At 40.7% G+C, this 18,843-nt stretch overlaps 1 protein-coding gene and 2 long non-coding RNA genes across 3 annotated transcripts; 2 read left to right on the top strand and 1 right to left on the bottom strand.

The window, feature by feature from the left end:
- The first annotated feature begins 1,010 nt into the window (after nucleotides 1–1,010).
- Nucleotides 1,011–1,658, top strand: LOC120295253. The gene is made up of 2 exons (XR_005552606.1): nucleotides 1,011–1,120; nucleotides 1,293–1,658. It is a non-coding gene; the product is annotated as an uncharacterized LOC120295253 (long non-coding RNA).
- A 2,836-nt stretch (nucleotides 1,659–4,494) lies between these two features.
- On the top strand, nucleotides 4,495–5,399 carry LOC104453839 (cell wall integrity and stress response component 1). The gene is made up of 2 exons (XM_010068464.3): nucleotides 4,495–4,717; nucleotides 4,853–5,399. Exons 1-2 carry the CDS (start codon nucleotides 4,606–4,608, stop codon nucleotides 5,218–5,220), a joined length of 480 nt encoding a protein of 159 aa, XP_010066766.1. The 5' UTR covers nucleotides 4,495–4,605; the 3' UTR covers nucleotides 5,221–5,399.
- Nucleotides 5,400–9,075: 3,676 nt separating this feature from the next.
- On the bottom strand, nucleotides 9,076–18,185 carry LOC120296379. Its single transcript, XR_005553322.1, has 3 exons — nucleotides 18,145–18,185; nucleotides 9,293–9,466; nucleotides 9,076–9,204 (listed from the first exon to the last, which is right to left on the bottom strand). It is a non-coding gene; the product is annotated as an uncharacterized LOC120296379 (long non-coding RNA).
- Between the last annotated feature and the right edge of the window lie 658 nt (nucleotides 18,186–18,843).

Below are 18,843 nucleotides of genomic sequence, written 5' to 3'. Positions count from 1 at the left end.
GTCAACCTTAGAACGATCGCCGACAACAATGGCAATCGAGCAGTTACTTGGCTCATAAATTACCTAATTACAATTTTTAATACATGGTCCAGACCAAGAGACCTGCGTCTGTATCAGTGTTAGTGCAAAATACACATGAATCCTCGTACAGAGACAGAGGTACTCGAATTTGTGTGACGGAAAGAACCCAATCGACCGACGGGGCAAAGCATAAGGACGATCATTGCAGCTATCTTAATCTTATAAAATTAACGGACCACGTGAATCAAGTGTCGCGCGTTGTATGACAATGCACGAGATAGAGGTTTGGACACTCGTTTAATGTTCTCGAGGGAGACAGGCTGTCCGAAAATGATAGAGGCAGTGGACTTTTGACTAGGATTCCAGGTTTAACAATTATGGAAAGATGACAGGAGAGTTTCGTCTAATTTGCTCCTTTTTCTGGTGTGGTCCAACGCGCGAGTTTTATTTACCTTTTTTTTTTTTTTAGAGTGAAAAGGAGCGATCAATGCAGAGATTAATGACTCGACCTTTCTACGCGGCCCGAATAGTAAAATGAACATTTGGATGTGTCAACTCATCCTGTAAACATCCCAGTCCAATGAGGTGGGAAGTAATTGACGTAGCCCAAGAGGACCTAGACAAGAAGTGACCCTCGGCACACTTTTAAAGTGGCAAAGAGGGCGAGAATGAATAGAACTATGCACCGAACCTAGGGAGAGCGATTCTGAAATATATATGTGAAAATTGAAATTAACTTATAAAGGCGCTTTTTGATGTAACGGCAAGCTTAATCGAGTTCAAGTTAAAGCACTATTAGGATGAGTGACCTTTTAGGAAAGTGCTTGCATGTACGCCAAAGAATAAAATCATGAGGCTCAAGATGGACTGGGTAAAGCGGACAATACCTTCAATGAACTAATCCAAGGACGTCACATATCCACCCAAAGGATAATAAAAGTCGGCAAATTTGATGTGAAGATTTTTTTGTCCACTGCTGTGGACCCAACCCCAAAGACACCGCCGGCTTACAAGTCCGTTTCTCTTGTGATCATCTTCTGCATTCTTCCTGGCTCGCACTGTCTTCCCTCAAGGTCATCGGCCGCTCGAACTCTCGCAGGTGACTCGCCAATCCGCCCATTTGTATCTCTCGCAATTACTTCATACCGTGTTCTCTATTCTCAATCCGGTTAGAGAACAGATCATACTCGCATCATGTTTTTATACGTTAAATACTACATGTCGAATCCCTTCTGTGTTTGTTTTTCTCTTCTTCTTTTTTCCTTTTGCAGATGATAATCACAACAAAACTGGGATGGGCGGGAGCACGCCGTGGCAAGATGGCTCGTGGAGTGGCAATAGCTCGCCTTTGGGCAACACCCTGTTGTCTCCGCCAACCTTGGCCACTCATATTACCATGGCTCCTCCTGTGACCACTGTCGCGACCTCTCATAATAATAATAGCGACCAAAATCCTAGACAGCGTCCTTGATGGTTAATTCCTGGCCTTTTGGTAATTTGGTGGCCTTCACAAAGCAGTGCTCACGAAGGAGGAAGAAAATATTGTTTTTCCTCTTCATTCAATCGTTTTACACAGTATTAATTGGTCACTGGTGTATTTCTTCGAATAATGAAATAATCTGAGCTATTGCATACAAGTATTTTTCTGGTAATGTTGATACACGACGGATAATCTCATCTATCGTAATCAATCACATCGTTGAAATGTTCTTTGCCCTTTCCGTTAGGGATTCATGTTACCCTCAGAAGTTCATTGGCGAGAATTCAAACCTCTAGCCACGCTGTCGCCCGCACTGCCGTTGCCGGTTATCACCAGGAAAGCTTGCCGTGTTCACAAATGCAGCGATGAAGCATTTTTCCTATTAAGCGCATAAGCAGAAGACAATCTCAAGACTTGAGAAGCCACCTCAATGAATCCCTACTTCATTATCTTCTTGACCATGCCACAGTATTCACTTTAAATTTTTTTTTTTTTTTTTTGGTCGGTTCAGTATTCACTTGAATTAAAAGGGAAGATCTTTGTGTTCAAGAATCAAAAGCCATTGTGTGGTCTAGTTTAATTCACTAAATTGCGTGCGACATGCTACAACAATTTCACATCTGATGACACAAGAAACAGAGCATTTCGGAAAACAAAAAAGGAAAAAAATTCCAATCGTTTCCTTCATCAACCGTAGCCTCTCAATTGCCACACCCACCATTCCCAAATTCGACCCTGTTATCTTGAATCTTGTAAAGTATGTTCAGGTTCCGTTGCTGCACGCTGCCGATAATGACCAAGCCTGGCCTTATCCGGTTCGGCCCGAAGGCCAAACTACGCAGAGGGGTCCAAGCTAACGCAGGTTTTCTCAAATTGTAGAACCACATTTTCCATGAGACGAATAGAGCCCAAGTAAAGAAAATATTTTCAACATTTCAAAAGTGAAAAATATTTTCCCTAAATTAGAAGACTTTTTTTTCTTTCATGGAAAACATTTTTCCTAATGAATTCATTTTCATGTAATGAACGTCGGAAAATTCGAAAAACGTTTTCCTGAAAATTGTTTTCCGTGAAACAAACGGAGCCTCAATCTCTCTTATCTCACATCTCTACAAATCCCCACTTCCTCCTCCCCTTTCTTCTTCTTTTTCTTTTCTTTTTTATTCGAATTATATTTTAATTTTAATTTTCTTTTTTAATTTGAATTATTTTTAATTTCATTTTTCTTTTCTATTTCTTTTATATTTCTATTTTTTTCTTTTTTTCTTTTTTTTTCTTTTTGTTTTCTTTATTTCTCATCTTCTTCTTTCTTGACTAGTCGTCGACCATTGCTAGGCGAATCTCGAGCTCGTCGATCTTGATAATGCTAGTACGAGTACCTAGAGGGGGGTGAATAGGTTTATAAAAATTTTCTTGGAGATTGCACAATACTTAGACAGATGAATGATTAAAGAATCAATCGTAAGACGAGTAAAGGAAAGAGAGAATTAAACACGAGGTTTATAGTGGTTCGGCTTGATTCAAGCCTACGTCCACTCTTTCTCGCACCGACAGCCGATTGGCTGGATTCCACTATGAACAAAGAGATGTTACAGTGTTGATCTTCCTTGATTTCTCGATGTAGATGATCTACTACACTCGCTCAAGGTATCACCAAGTATAAACACTCTCTGTGTATACAATTTCGCTCGAACTGTATCGACTAACAATCAAGGTTCTTCGGACTGGAATTTTTCTATCGATCACACACTTAAAACAACTAGAACGTCTTCCTTTTATACTCCTTTATGCCATCATAGCCGTTGGCACTTACCAAAGGAATTCCTCCAATCTACCCGTTGGACGGAATCAATTAAGAAGATCATCCGAGCTATTTAAGGAATCGATGATAGCCCATCAATCATGTTCGCCCATACAATCGGGATTTTGGTTTCCAAGAATAGAACATTCCAAGAATGTTTCGTCGACCATCGGATCTTCTATTGATCTTAGATAAGAATCAAAGAATCCGTAGTGATTATCCAACCAAGGGATCTTTTCCGAGGGATTGGATCGAATCCCCAACCATATACTTCGGCTTCGGATATCCTTCGCCACTGGATTAGAAAGACTGTCAGTGAGAATAATCTTGAGTCTTGAGTCTTGAGTCTTGAGTCTTGAGATTACAAAGTCTTGAGACTTTAACTATCGATATCCGAGACTAGACTAATAGAAACGTTTTGTCAGCTTCAAAATATTCTGGAAAGATTTCTCCAACAACGATCTCAAGCTTGCGCTCATCAATCTGGCGAGCCTCGAGCTCGATGCTCGCGATCGCCAATTTGGCAAGCCTCGAGCTTGATGCTCATGATCGCCAATGCGGTGAGTGGCGAGCCTTGTTGTCTTCGAGCTCAAGGCTTGTCGGTGGCCGGTCACGAGCCATCACCGTGGCCGACAACCGGCTAAGAAGGAAGGAGATGGAAAACAAAGAAAAAAAGAAATGAAAAATAAAAATGAAAAAAAATAATAATAGATTTTAAAAAGTAAAAATAATTAAAAATCAATAATTAAAAAATATGAAAAATTCATTTTAAAAAATAAAAAAAAATGAAAAAGAGTATATGGAGGAAAAGACTTTCCTTACCGAACAAGAAAAAATATTTTCACTTCATTTTCAAGTTTCATCGAACACTGAAAATAATTACATTGTCCGGAAAATAACTTTCGGAAAATATTTTTAAGAAACGTCACATCTTTTGTGAAATGAATGGAGCTTTAGAGTCAAATCACTTGTCAAAGGAGTTCCTTTCCAGCCTCTTGCTCGGAAGACAGCCTTTGCTTTGAATGGTCCCGGTTACCCTCGGAGTTGACGAACAGTTAATGGCGAATAATTCAATTGTGAAACTATAATAAATAAATAAATAAATAAGTGGTCGGTCATTGGAAAAAGAACAAACTAATGGGAAGAAGAAGAAGAAATAAATCGGAAAGAGAGGTCGTTAGCTAACGAGACGTAGGGTGTTGCTTTTACATATCCACGGCCTTTCTTCGACTATTTAAAGAAGGCTTTGCATGGGTGGGAATTCGTCGAAGTCAATGTATCATTGAGCGAGCGACGCGAAGAAATGGAGAGCCAGAAAATCCTTCCTCTTCTCGCGCTCGTTTTCTCTCTTCTCATGATTGAAAAATCGATGGCAACCCGAATTCTGCTCATGAATTATCCTGCTCCTCCTCCGGGTAATCTCTCTCTCTCTCTCTCTCTCTCTCTCGTTGAATCGATTTGAAGTAGTTGGGGAATGTGACACGGCCAAGTCCGTACTTAATGTAAGGCGTGCTGACTTGTTGGTTTATGAATGCGCGGTCGATCCGCAGCACATGCAGACAATGACCACAGTAGGATCGGTGCGGTAGGGAGCCCGCTGCGTCAGGATAATCACTGGAGCGGCAACGGTTCGGGCCAGGGGACGGTCCTGGTGCCTCCACCTTCAACGAAGACCACACTCTCGCAAAAAAGCACGCCGAACTCGTCCGCGAAAGCCGTAGTGGTCGCCCCGACCAATGCTAAAGTCGATGTCTCGACTGCCGCCTCCCCTACAAGTGCGAATGCGAGTGCGCACGTCACCAGCAGCAGCAACACGTCAAGCACCAGCGTCACTGACAGAGGCACTGTCTCAACATCCAGCTACGAGAGCTTCAGTGCAAACAGCAGCAGCAGCAGCACTTTTACTAAATATCCTTGATGATTGCGAAGTAATAAGCTAAAGTTCTTGATGATCGACGCTTTATTTTCTTTCTTCTTTGTTTGTTCTGATTCTTGTTTGGTAGAAGTAACGTGTTCTTTCGTAGAATTGTGCGAAACTATCCAGTTCACGTTTGAATTTGTTCTTGATTCTGAAGTGAATGTCATTTGTTTGAGAAAGTCGCAAATTTTCATTATATATGCAGATGAGACCTTCAATTTTTTTGCTCTCGTATGAAATACCAATTGCAAAACTTCAAAAGCTACTATTTGCATTTTTTCGTGAACAAAAACTCGAGTCCGACCTCAAATTTGAGACAAGCGACCATCGCTGGCTTTAGCTCTGAGGTCCGTGACAATCGGCACAAAAGGGAGAACAAGATGCATATACGAAATGGTCGTTTACTTTCCTAGAAGATTAGTGCTGTTTGGCTTTTTCTTTGGATGGAGGCAATTACATAAATGGGTCTTGAATAATTGCTTTCGGAACACTTGTTAATTTATACCCAATGAGGAAAAAAATTCATTTATGATATACTCATCACGCGCTGTACAAGGAAAGCATTGTATTGGAAAGGATAAAGTTTGTTTTATTGGTACTTTAGCCAATGTTTCCGAAAGCACCCATTAGCAAAGTCCTTAATAAAAAAAAGCATGGAGGGAAAGATGTTGCTTGAAATCTAATAGCAGATTTAAAGATGCATTAAAAGTCACATTTATATAAGAGTAAAAAGTGAGATGGTATTTATAATTGTGTACAGAATGAGATCCTCTCAGTAATATTCCCTTTAGCTTTTCAACACTCTTTTGAAAAGAAAAGCTTTAAAATTAATCTTTTTCTTTCTCTAACTATACTCTCGAAAATGCTAAAGATGTTTGTGCTCGCGTAAAAAAAATTGAAAACTTAAGGGATTTCCAATTTTCTCTATTAAATTTGCAAATTAAGATAAACTTCTAAAGCTTCTTGTTGCAGCTCAAGAGTGGAGTACGTTATCGATTATACTACACATGGATGGGATAAAGTCAAACTTAGAACGATCGCCGACAACAATGGCAATCGAGCAGTCATTTGGCTTATAAATTACCTTATTACAATTTATAATACATATGGTCCAGACCAGAATACCTATTTCTGTATCAGTGTTAGTGCAAAATACACACGAATCCTCGTACAAAGACAAAGGTATTCGAATTTGTGTGACGGGAAGAACCGAACCGGTCGATGGGGCAAAGCATAAGGACGGTCATTGCAGCTATCTTAATCTTGTAAAATACACGGATCACGTGAATCAAGCGTCGCGTGTTGGAAAACAATGTATGAAATGGAAGTAGGACCTTGTCAAAAAAAAAAAAAAAAGAAAAAAAGAAATGGAAGTAGGACACTCGTTCAACGGTTTCGTGGAAGACAGGCTGTCCGAAAACGATTGAGGAGTGGACTTTTGACTAGGATTCCAGGCTCGACAATTATGGAAAGATGACACGAGAGTTTCGTCTAATTTGCTCCTTTTTTTTTCTGGTGTGGTCCAACGCGCGAGTTTTCTTTACACATTTTTTTCAAGAGTGAAAAAGAGCGATCAACGTAGAGATTAATGATTCGATCTTTCTAAATGGCCCGAATAGTAAAATACGCACTTTGAGAGTCAAGGTCGATGACCGCATGATATGATCCTTTGGGTGTGTTAACTCATCGTGGAATGACCCGGTTTGACAAGGATAGAGAGTGATTGTTAGGGCGAGAGAGGACCTAAACAAGGGACGGTTCCTGGTAGGCTTCTACAATGGTGTACACTGAACTAGGAAATAACGATTCTGAAATATATATGTAAGAACTTATAGAGACACATTTTAATGTAATTGCAAGTTTTGCTTTGAAACTTCAAAATTAAGAGAGCTCAAATTAGAGTACTATTAGGATAGGTGACCTCCTAGAAAAGTGCCTACACATACACTAGAGGACAAAACCGTGAGATTAGGACAAAACCACGAGACTTAGTGTGAGACGTTCATTAAAGTCAGCAAATTTGAAATTCCTAGCACTAGGTATTGCCGTGTGAAGCCTTTCTTGTCCACTGCTAGGGACCCAACCCCAAAGACACTGCCGACGACCAAGGTCAATAAAGGACCAAAAATAGCTAGCAAGTCCATTTCTCTTATGATCATCTTCTGCAGTGTCCTTGGCTCACACTGTCTTCCCTCAAGGTCTTCGGCCGCTCTAATTCTCAAAGGTGATTTCCCAGCCGGCACGTTTGTATCCCTTGCAATTACTTCATATCGTGTTCTCTATCTTCAAAATGGTTAGAGAGCGGATCATACTTGCATTTATACTTTAAAAGGTACATACTGAATCCCTTCTTTGTTTGTCTTTTTTCTTTTGTAGAAGATGATCACAAAATTCAGGGTGGGCAGGAGTATTAACACATAAAATTTGCCCTTTTTATTTAAGACTTAATTGCATAGAGAAGTAAGGATTAGTCTCTAAAAAAAAGAAAAAAAAGTAAAAATTAAAATAGGTAATTTATCGTGTTTTCATTAAATTGTATCGCATATAGACATTAGGGACATTTACATTACTAGTATTAAAAACTAAAAAATTTAATTAAAAAAAGGCAACAAGGCCGGGGCAGGGCTAGCCTTAGTCCGGCCCCTCCTTCTTTTCTCTTTTCTCCGCCTAGGCCGGCCCAGCCCACTTCTTCTTTTCCTTTTCCCTCGCCCAACCCTCTCTTCTTCTCTTCTCCTTCTCCGCCGTTGGGCAGTGACTTCCTGACAAACAACAAAAAGAACAGATGAAAGGACAAAGGTACACAAAGCAGGAGCAGATCTACCCAAGGTTGGTGGTTGGGGCTAGGCCAACAAGGCAACTGGTGGTGGCAAGGAGAAAATATTGGGTTCCCTAAGAGCTTGTTTGTTTGTATTCTTATTTTTTGTTCATGAACATAATTCTTATTTTTTGTTCATGAACATAATTCTTATTTTTTTGTTCCGTTAGAAAAAAAAAAAAAAAAACGTTTATTTTCGTTTTTGTTCTAAATCTATTTTTTTTTTCTAGGAACAAATTTGAAATAGAAACAAGAAAAAAAAAAAAAACTTGTTTTTTTTTGTTTCTTTTTTAACAATTTAAAAAAAAAAAACACATTTTCTCTCCTTTCTTTTCTTCTTCTTTTTCTTTGGCCGGTTTTCGCCGACCTCGGCCATGACTAGCGACCAATCGCCGAGGGCCAGCGACCTCGCTGGAGCGTCACTGGCCTCCGGTGGCTGGGCGAGCTCGGCCTCGCCGGATTGAGCTAGCCTAGCCAAGGCGAGCCCCGCGAGGCCACCGACCCTCGTCGGGCTGGTCACCGCCATGGCTGAGGTTGGCTACTAGCCAAAAGAAGAAAAAAATAATAAATAAAAAATAAAGAAAAAAAAAAAAAGAAAATAAAAAAATTAAAAGAAACAAAAAAAAAAAACACACAAATTTACCAAACATGTTTATGTTTTTTTATTTATTTATTTCCGGAACAAGTTTACCAAACACGTTTTTCTAGTCAAAATAAAATGAAAGATCTGCTTACCTCCTCTAGAGCAGTTTTTGGCATAGAGGTTCTCTTGTGCGTTAAAAATGAGTGAAGGTCCCATTTCAACAACTCATTTGCAATCACTTCAAGATCAGACGCAGAGCCCTAAGATATAACAAATTCATAAACAGGGGAATAGACACCGAACTTCAGCAATCATTAGAACAGAACCAGTGGAAAGATGTCATGAAGAAAATCAAACACATTTTCACTGCATCATTTATTAGAACTCACATTATGGAACATTTACTGTAGGACATTTTTGCAGCTCTTTGATGTATCAACTTTCGCCTTAGATCCCAATCAGGACCAAGTACTGTTCATGCTTCCATTTCTAGGGCCACATAACTCCTCCAAGCATCTCAAAGAAACAACTTCCTCCATATTTTTTCCCAAGTGAGCAGGTAACTCTGGAGCCACTTTAATGATACCTGAAAAGCATAAACCATATGAATGCCCAACAAAAATGATGAGAAAGTGGACCAAAACTTGCAAAATGCTACTGTCGAATGTGAATACCATGCAAGAGGGATGGCTTAACTTGCTCGAATTTTGCCAAATACTCAATAATCCAAAACCAGGAAGGCTCAACTCAGATGAGCTTTTGCCATCCATGGAAGCACTGTTGAGCAGTTGGGACAACAAGGATTTCTTCAACTCATGCCTTCATCAATCCATAACAAAGATTGCTTTCTACAGAGAGAAAAAATAACGATGATTTAAAACTGATCGTGCATTTTGCAAAATTATGCACCTAGCATATGATGGGCAAAGAACTCTCAGTATCGGCCTAAAAGCTATGAATCCAATATAACTACAGCATGAACGAAATTTTTCTGATCATGCACCATATGAAAGATTCATTTGGCAAGGACACTCTAGAGTAGTGATCCTCTTTGTCAAAAGAAGCAAATATGCCATGACATCCTAAATGGAGTACTTCCACAGTGGAATCAAATGAAAGCCAATTATTGCCATGCTCACTAAATTCTCACATAAGTGACCCAAGTAACAAATGAATGCAAGCATTATTAAGAAGTAAACACGTTAGTTTTGATACTTTGCTTATACTGAGAAAGTTATAATAGCTAAACGGAACCAAAGTCAAAAAGCTTTTCGTGCAGCACATGGAAAGGAGTAATGAAAAGTGCTGAATCATAAAGATGCAGTCAGGTGACAAATCCGTACAAATAAACCATTTAACCATTCTGGCATGGCCTTCTCAGATAATATTGCACAACACACGAACCCATATGAACAATCAAAATTGACAAAATTATAAGATTAAAATCTTTGAACCACCAAGTCCCATGAACTCAGTAAGACCGACAGATTAAAAAGATAAACTAACTCAAGACAAAGTGTGAGCAAAAACAAGGTCAAAAGGTTAACCGCAATCATTGATGACAAGCAATTCGACTAATTCCCTTTACGGCAAAACCAAAAAAGAGAATGAGAAAACAAGAAAAATGGACACTAAAGTCAGATACAAAGCATGAGCAGTTGAGCAGAAAATGCTTATCAATAGAAGAAATGCAACCATTTAATTCAATTCCAGGGGTGTTCATGAATCTAGATACACCCACCAACTATTCCAAGAGATCTCAAGTAATATCAGCTTCCTCATGTGTTCAGTTCATCGAAAGAGTCACATTAGTTCAGTGTCTACTCTTCCTATAATTTTTCTTGACAAACAGCATCTAAGATTAACTAGCTTTCAACAAACAAAAATGCCGTGACTCCCAACTTGTCAATAATCGAGACAAATAGATACCTGTGCATGATTTTGTTGCGGCAGCCTGATCTAAAAATCCACTTCGTGCGGCAAAATTGGGTCCACAGTTCAGCTTGCGGAGGGACATATAATCGAAAGTCCAGTCACAATTTCCAAAGGGAAAATACACAATCAAAGTCCCACTGAAAGAAAAGAACGGATCAACACAAGTATTTCCACGCATGAGATCGTGCTCGCGCGACCAAGAAAGAGAGAGAGAGCCCAAAATCCAAGAAAATCCCTACCCTTAAATCCAACTTCAACAATATCAAAATTTTCAGCAAAACCCACTTTCTTGCTCGTTCCCCACCAACGCTCATAGCTCGTGCGAAACCGCTTTCATTCAAAAATCATACCGTTCGCCATATACGGGACGTGGGGTCGACCACTCCCGCGTTAATCTCTCACAATTCAGGCGAAACCTCACGGCCCGATTCCTTTCTTTGACTTATAACATCCCCACCACTTCCTGAAACCAAACGACGAGGGAAAAAACGAAAGCGAGAGAAGGGATGTGTTGGGAATGACGATCCCGGAAAAACCGGATTCGACACTAAATCGAACCCCTAAACTCAAGCGGAAGACAAGCCCGGGAATTCTAACACGTATCACCGATCCTAAAGCACACCACAGATTCGAGCGTACCTTTTAGCCACAGATTAAACACCGACGCCAATGGAGGAAGAGAAATCTTGGTCCTGTTGATCCGGTGAAGCAAAAACGCCTTTGGGAGTCACTGTTTCCCTTTTGGAGGAAAACGACAGAGAGAGGGAGGGAGAGAAGCGTACGTCGTTTCTTTTAATTAAACGGTACCTTTTTCTCTCTCTCTCCTTTTTTATACCCCTTCTTTCCACGGGCCCTATTCCGTGGGCCGGGCTTTCAGGGCCCAACTTGGACGGACGGGCCTTAAGCCCAAATCAAATAAAGTCTTCATCTCCCACTCGCACATGATGGGCCGAACAGGATTCTCTTTACCTCTCTTCAACTTTCATACCGGTGAATAATCCGTGCGACCAGCATACTTTGAGAGCTCGTTGCTATACATCTCGGTAGGAATATGTAGCAGCTCATAATTGGGCGTCACACTTTGAGTAGATTTAGTATGCGTCTACCCTAGATCGATTGATCACATTTATATCTCCCTTGATCTCTTTTAAACATGATATATATATATATATATATATATATATATATGTATTCACAATTATAATTATCATAAAGACACTCATAATTGGTCGACCAGTGAATACAAAACCACAATGTGATTCTCCGAAATCAATCTTCCTCTTTCCTTCAAACTCTCAATTTCAGTCCAGCTTGCTTTTCTAGAAATGCCCCATTAGATCGAATCATCTCATGACCATTGGCAACACCCTAAGATAGCAAACACTAAATAGAAATCTTGAGAATAACTAAGAGTCATGAGGGGACTTAAAAAAATTGAGGAACTCTTTTCCTCAAGAGTCTCACACGTCATAAAAGTTGAGATCAAACTTTTTGCCATGCATACATAATATGAAATACGTATTACGGTATTAACTCATTTCCCATGGAACGTATGTCTACACCTTTCAATACCGTACAGATGATAGTTCAGACATACCCAATGTCTGACTTGAGTTCACGTATCTACTCTTTTTACAAAATTCATCAGAACTCACATCTCGGCATCTTAAACGTATAAAGTAAAATATGTGGGGTATTTTACTTTCGGACATAGTAAGTATTATGTCATCATCTTAACACTCGGTTAAGGCGACATACGTATTTTAAGCTTGAGCTCTCGATTATCACTTAGATAATAAGCTTAAAAACAGTCTCATCTCTATTTATCACACAGTAAATAGAGGCGATTACCCGTGTGAGTGGGCTAATCTTTTATCTGTCCGACATACTTCCTCAACTTAAAATAATGCACTGAGCATCAAGATGCATAAAGATCATACAAAGATTCATAGGCATTAATAATGAAACAACACAAGTTCATTGATGTGAACAACTTAGGGAAATTACAATATCCAGTACATCAGACTCTACGCAATCCTAGAGATTTTACATGACCACAAAACACATCTCTAGGTATTGGCTTTGTCATAGGATCTACTACCATTCTATGCGTAGATATGTACTGTAAGTTCACATCCTTTCGTGCAACCATATCTTTCACAAAGTTATACTTGATATCTATATGTTTGGTCTTGCCATGATACTTTGGATCTTTGGTGTACGCTATAGCTGCTTGGCTATCACAGTTAACCAACAATGGATTTGCAGCTTTCTCATTAACACCTAAATGATCCAAAAATCTCTTAAGCCAAACTCCTTCTTGTACTGATGCTGATAATGCCACGAACTCAGTTTTCATCGTGGACAAGGCTATACACTTTTGTTTCTTCTTGTTCCAACACATGGTGCCATTATTCGGTAAGAGAACAAACCTAGAGGTAGATTTCCTTTCATTTAAATCTCCTCCCCAATCAACATCAGAATAGCCTTAGAGTCGCAAATCATTTCCATAATAACTCAACGTATAATCAGCAGTCCACTTTAGATACCTCAGTATTCTCTTAACGGCTTTCCAACGTGCTTGACCTAGATTGGATTGGTATCTACTCACCATTCCAACTACATAACATATGTCAGTCTTGTACACATCATAGCATACATCAAGCTCTTTACAGCACTAGCATAAGGAACATGTTTCATTTGTTCCTTCTCTTGTGGAGTCCTTGGACACAGTTTATGACTCAATCCTTCACCTTTTGCAATAGGAGTGTCAATGGGTTTACAATCCCATATCATTCAATTCAAAAAATTTGGAAGACAACCAACTTTTGACAGTATTGACTAGCTCCATATTGCTTCCGGCAATTAGTATATCATCAACATATAATGATATGATCACAAATTGATCTTAGGATCTTTTGATATATACACAATGATCCTTATCTATCATTGTAAAGTCATATGCCATTATGGCATTATGAAAACGTATATACCATTGTCTTGATGACTGCTTAAGGCCATATATCGACCCCCAAAGTCGACATACATTTTCTTCTTGACCTTTCACTATGAAACCAGCAGGTTGTTCCATATATATTTCTTCCTCTAATTCTCCATTGAGGAAAGCAGTCTTTACATCCATATGATGTAACTCAAGATCCATACTAACCATTATTGCCAGAATAATGTGAATCTAGGTAAATCTTACTACAGGAGAAAATGTATCTTAATAATCAATTCCTTCCTGTTGATTATACCTCTTCGCCACAAGGCGAGCCTTATGCCTTTCTATCGAGCCATAAACTTTTCGCTTTATTTCGAGAACCCACTTGTTCCCAATAGCTTTGTGTCCTTTTGGAAGATCAACCAGTTCCTAGACTTAGTTTGACTTCATTGACTCCATCTCCTCTTTCATTGCATAAATCCATTTTTCCTTACTAGGGCAATTAAGAGCCTCATTAATGTTTCTTGGCTCATCCTCATCTTGTGGAGCAACCATAAAAGTTTCCCTTCAATGTCAAAACGTCGACGGGGAATACTTTGGCGACTTGTTCGCCGTTTGGAAGATTGTACACTTAGCACATCATTTCCCATTATGCTCCCACTTGGATTAGATAATGATGATGTTGTCTCATCATGTGGTTGTAATTGAGAATGAGTTGAATTCAATTCATCACTTCTCATATTACTCCCACTTGGATGAACTCCATTAATATCATTATCTTGATCCAAGGTTTCAAATAGGAAGTAATCTTCCCTTATTTCGCCCTTCTTAGGAAATTCATCCACTAAGAATGTGACATCCCGTGATTCAAAATTAAGTTATTCTCCCACTTTCCTGCTCACCTATGAACACAGACCCTTTCGAGTGTTCGGAGTATCTCATTAAAATACTCTACTTTTATCTGGGACTCAATTTCCCAAACTTGTGAGAGAACATATGAGTATAGGTAGCATAACCCCATGGCTTAAGTAAACTTAAGTCCGGTTTCTACCTATCCATAACTCATATGGAGTGGAACTAACTGATTTGGAAGGCACCCGGTTAAGTATTTAGGCAGCAGTTAACAACGCATCACTTCAAAAAAAAAAGTGATATGTAAGTTAGCATACGCCATCATGGACCTAACCATTTCCAATAGGGTTCTGTTTCTTCTCTCTGCAACACCATTTTGTTGAAGAGTATATGGAATAGACAATTGTATTTCTATTCATTTTCACCACATAATTTTCTGAACTCATCAGATAAATATTATCGACCTCGATCGGATCTAAATACTTTTATTTTCTTGTCTAATTGATTTTCAACCAAGTTCATAAACCTTTTGAAACAAATTATGCTTCAGATTTATGATAAATCAAATAGACACATCCGAATCGAGTATAATCATCTATTAAAAGTGATGAAGTAAACAGTCTCATGCCTTTCTCTCACATTCATTGAACCACAAACGTCATAATGGATTAAATGCAGAGGAACGTTAGCTCTTTTACCTTTTCCAAATGGTTTCCTTGTCGTTTTCCCTTCTAGGCAATGCTTACATATGGACAAATCGACTTATTCAATATTGCCCAACAAGCCCTCTTTGGCTAGTCTATTCATACATTGTTGGCCCATATGACCAAGTCTAGCATGCCACCATATTCACATTATTATCATATAAGGTAGAAGACGTGAAACAAGGGAATAACATATTGACATCATCACAGTCAACATTTAGTACAATAAAACCATTCAGTAAGTGACCACAACCATAGTAGTTTGTATCTAAACACAAATCTACACCTCTATTATGGAAGTTCATATAAAAACCAAGCTTGACCAACACCAAAACAGACACTTAAATTTCGACGAATCTCCAGAGCATATAGAACATCAAGATGCGTCCACCATGCATGTTTAATTGGCAGGTGCCAATCCCTTTAACTTCAGCTCTGGAGTTATTTCCAATATAGATCCACTTAGTTCCAATTGGTATCGTCGGAATTCCATGAAGGATTCTCTATCCTTTGCTACATGGTCTATCGCTCTTGAATCTACATTCCACAAAGGATTGGATTCAGCCTATAATGCAGAACTTGACACATAAACAAAGTTCTCAAATGTACAAGAGGTGTATGCCTTCTTTGGCTCACGACAGTCGCGAGCATAGTGACCTCTCTTGTCACAATTGTAACATTTCACCCTTGACATTTTCTTCACTTGAGGACGTTTTCCTCTCTTGTGTTGGTTAACTCTTGATTTCTTGCAATAAGGACTTGATTTTTTGTATTCCCACATATTGAACGAATCAATACGTTTGCGCTTCTAGCACAAAGCCCTTTACGAGCTAGAACCAGCATTGAAAATATCTATTTTCGGCTCACATGCCGTCAAGCGGTCCTCTACCAGCTCAAGGTGGCGCACAGCATCCTCAAGATTTTCCATAACATGGTCAAGAGCTTCTAGTGCTTCTTGCTTTTCCAGCACATATTGAATCTTCATATTCAATATTTCACAATTGTAGCTGTTCATATCAGCAATTACATTATTAGTTGCTGAACCATCGTTCTGAACACATCAGACATACATGCACGAATAATTACTGCCTATCATTTATGCATCCCTATTTACATAGACCCATCATATTAATGAATAATTTCAAGTAAGGTTTCAGAATCAAAAGGTCACTATGTTTCCAATCATCTTCCAAAATCCTAACTTAAAACTATCATCAATATAATTGTCTTATGCAAAATCAATTCTATGAAGCTACAAAAAATTCTAAAACTACCCACAGCTAATTACCCACAGCAACCAGCAATAACAAAAAGCAATATATAATAGAACATCCAATAAAAACAATAATGCTTTCAATTAACACAATTAGGTAGTAATCATTACATAATATGTACACAAAGCACACTTAATATATATCAGCCAATACAACTAACACCAAGTCAGCACACGAACTGGGAAAGATCCTCTTTTGTTCAATTTCTTGATCTTTTCCCTTGAAACAATACGGTAATCTTCATTTACAAAATCCATCACAATCTTCTTGTAGGAAGCAGCTCCGTTGACATCCCATATGCGATTCAACACATCTTGCCATTCAGGTGGAAGAGTGTTTATGAAAAATCGCACCATCTCTGACTGTGACATAGGACGACCTTTCCATATGACCTGTTGAATTTTCCCATTGACTTCAAGGACATGATCAATTAAGTCACCTCTCTCCCATCGATGATCAGTTAGCTCAGCTATCAACTTAGACAGTCTATCCTTTTGTTCATCGATAATTGCACGAATAGGTGCGCGTAATCTCAGAGAAGGCATTGTTCCTGCAACAAATGCAGAACAAATAAGGGATCACATTATAATCAACATAGACTTAATTGAAAAAGAAACAAATGCTTTTCCTTTTTTTTTCTTTTTTTTTGGGTCAACGGTCAACGGTCGTTAACGGTCAACGGAGGTCAACGGTCAATGGCGGTCAACAGTCATCGGTTGTCGGACCGGTCGGATCGGACATACCGGTCGGACCGGCCGAGTCGGTCGGGCCGGTGGGCCCGGCTCGCGTGAATCGACGGCACGTGCCGCGCACGTGCGCGGGCTGACGTCACGCAGACGTCATCCGGCACGTGCCGCGCGCGTGCCGGGTCTCGCGCGGGTCGGGTCGCCGGTCGGTGACCGTCCGGCGAAACGTCACCGTGCTGACGTCATCGATGACGTCACCCTAGCGGTTATTAACCGTTGGGTGACGTCATGCCGACGCCGCACGCGTCGGTCCGCGGACCGGCGCGTGCCGTCGCCGCCGGCGGTGCGCACGCTGGTTCGCCGACCGGCACGTGTGCCGCACGCGCTGGGCGACGCAGTGCTTCCGGCGCGTCGCGCCCACGCGCAGCGGCTTCTAGCCGCGCGTGTGGGCGCGTGCGGCGTCGCCCGGCGGCGCACGACGTACCTCCAGACTCGTATCAACGTCGCATTTCTCCCCATCTTTTCAGAAAACAGTTTCGACTTACGAAAACTCAGTAAAAAGGCCGAAGAACGCTCAGGTGTCGGGATTTTTGTCCCGATCCGTACGGTCGAAAATTTCTTCGCGAAAAATCAATCAAAGAACATCAAATTGATCGGGAAAACGTGAACTAGGGCTCGATACCAATGTTGGGAATGACTAATCCCCGAAATAACCGGATTCGACACTAAATCGAACCCCTAAACTCAAGCGGAAGACAAGCCCGGAATTCTAACACGTATCACCGATCCTAAAGCACACCACCACAGATTCGAGCGTACCTTTTAGCCACGAGATTAAACACCGACGCCAATGGAGGAAGAGAAATCTTGGTCCTGTTGATCCGGTGAAGCAAAAACGCCTTCGGGAGTCACTCAAGTTTCCCTTTTGGAGGAAAAACGACGAGAGAGGGAGGGAGAGAAGCGTACGTCGTTTCTTTTAATTAAACGGCACCTTTTTCTCTCTCTCTCTCTCCTTTTTTATACCCCCTTCTTTTCACGGGCCCTATTCCCGTGGGCCGGGCTTTCTGGGCCCAACTTGGGCGGACGGGCCTTAAGCCCAAATCAAATAAAGTCTTCAGGATGACGACATACCGAGAGAGGACAAAGGAGGCGGTTCGGTGTTGGGGTGATCATCGTGGGCACATTTCTTCTCGCCGGAAGTCCGCAATGACGGAACAGGGCGATTGCCACCCGGAAAATCTTGAAACCCCCGGACACAAGCGATTCAACAGCTCGGTGGAGCGAAGCGCGAGATTGCGTCGGGCTTCGACTTCACGGGTCGGCCTAAGATCATGTATCCAGAAGTGGGCTCATCTTTCGAATTTGCCAAGAACGGAAAAACCGGACAAGGGTAGAGAGAGAGAGACAGTCGCAGTTTCACTTCTCGCGTTGCTGCGCTTAGAATCAGAAGCAATAAACCAGTGAACGTCTGGTCGCAGATTTAGGCCAAGCTTTCTCCCCCAAACAAAGATGCGAACATAAAAACTCGGGAAATAAAATCGAACCTGACTTGCGGTGGCGGATTTAGGGCTTCTCGAGGGACTGCTTCGAGCTAGGCGGAGCAATTGCTTCTCGGTCGCGAGTCGGGGGACGGAGAGAGGCGAACAAAATCAGCCGTCGGGAGAGAGCGCGATTTAGGAAGAAGTGCGGCCGAGAGAATGCAGCCCCGAGATGAGGCCGTCGAGTGGAGAGAGAAAAGCCGTCGTCGGAAGGGAGCGACGATCGGAACCGCTAGACTGTCGTCCGCAGAGAGAGAGAAACGGTGAGAGTGAGATCGAGAATGAGAGATAG

Source organism: Eucalyptus grandis, chromosome 7, assembly GCF_016545825.1.
Source record: "Eucalyptus grandis isolate ANBG69807.140 chromosome 7, ASM1654582v1, whole genome shotgun sequence".
In the NCBI taxonomy this organism is placed as follows: domain Eukaryota; kingdom Viridiplantae; phylum Streptophyta; class Magnoliopsida; order Myrtales; family Myrtaceae; genus Eucalyptus; species Eucalyptus grandis.
This window is presented reverse-complemented; position numbering and strand designations above follow the sequence as displayed.